At 46.0% G+C, this 1,424-nt stretch overlaps 1 protein-coding gene across 1 annotated transcript in view; it reads right to left on the bottom strand.

Moving 5' to 3' along the window:
• Positions 1 to 1,424, bottom strand: part of IPO9 (importin 9) — a 29,075-nt gene that overhangs the window by 9,830 nt on the left and 17,821 nt on the right. Inside the window, 1 exon segment of the mRNA XM_017739847.1 lies at positions 755 to 883. Coding sequence (XP_017595336.1) covers positions 755 to 883 — 129 coding nt within the window.

The raw sequence follows: 1,424 nt of genomic DNA, 5'->3' as shown, positions 1-1,424 counted from the left end.
GTAGCTGCCACTATGGAACTCCCTATGTAAGGATTGAAACCAGCCTTGTTATTCATGTGCCAGCTAGGAGCTGGAATGAAAAGGCTCCCTGCACTTCTAGCCTCTGATGCTTTTTCCTTCTTGCTAGATACTCCAAAGACATCAGGCCACAGCCAAGCCTGCCAGTAAGCACAGCTCAGGCAGTACTGATGCTGGAGATGATTCCCTGCTTTCCCTCCATCCTGGCTCAATCAAAAAGAAGTCTGCCTTCCCCTTAAATGTAATCTTAAATGAGTACAGCAGAAAGCTGCTAGAGGAGGAGGGGGGAGGACTTTTGCTGCCCTGTGCCTGTAAATGTGCCTGAAGATAGCCCCTGCCATTCCCAGGTGTGAGAAATGTTGTGGGGGAAGAAAAGCATTATAGGTTTGTTTGGTTGTTTGGGGTTGTTTTTTTTTTTTTTGTGTTGCTGGGCTTTGTTTGGTTGGTTTTTTAACATGCTCCAATGCACTAAAATAGAAAAAACATCCAGGCTGCTGCCTTTCTCACTGTAGTTCTCCACATTCAGGAATGATCAGGAAAAATCACTACAGGCCCTGAACAACAGTACTTTCATGGTAAACTGGAGGTGGCAGAGGCTCCAGGGGAGTGCTGAAACAGCAACTGGCAGGCACAGCCTGGGCTCCCTCAAAGGCTGTCACCTCTCTTGGACTGGCACAGCCCCACAATCCTCCCCCTCCCCACAGTGTTACCTGCCTCCCCCTCCCCACAGGGGTACCTGCATTGTAGCATTGTCATCTGTGTTCAGGCTGCACTGTGCCACTGCAGGGAATGCCTGGCAGATGAGGAGCTGGGACAGAGGGGGTTTTGTATTCCTCACAACTGTGGTCAGTATATCAATAGAAGTCTGAAAGGAAAACACAAAACTGTCACAGCAGCAGCCACAGAACATGAAGTCAGCACTACCCACCCCTGCTGCAAACATCAAAGGTGTGAACTGCAGGGATGTGGCCACTGCTGCAACCACACTCTGAACTCACAGTCTAGAATAATTTTTAAATGCGAGGGCCCCGGAGTCACACACCCAAGCATCACTGGTGTGAGCTGTAGAAGTTCCCAAGACAGTTCCAACATTAAAAGCAGTGTCACCACTCAAACATGGCAAACAGATGCATACAAATCAGAACAGCCAGAGAACTGTTCTAGCTGACTTGTTCCATTTTGGTTATATTGATTTAAATTTATTTTAATTACCTATAAGCAATTGTTACAGTCATACCAATTAACAGATTATATGCATATTGATATGGATGTTTATGGGTTTAATTCCACACAACCATTCTACACAGTCAGTGCCTCATCTTTTATTAGGGCACCTGTATAATTTATCTCCAATTCATGCATATGTGATGCATAAATCAGAAAAAGCCTTAGGAAGCAGTGCAAGG

Source organism: Corvus brachyrhynchos, unplaced genomic scaffold, assembly GCF_000691975.1.
Source record: "Corvus brachyrhynchos isolate BGI_N302 unplaced genomic scaffold, ASM69197v1 scaffold67, whole genome shotgun sequence".
Taxonomy (NCBI): domain Eukaryota; kingdom Metazoa; phylum Chordata; class Aves; order Passeriformes; family Corvidae; genus Corvus; species Corvus brachyrhynchos.
This window is presented reverse-complemented; position numbering and strand designations above follow the sequence as displayed.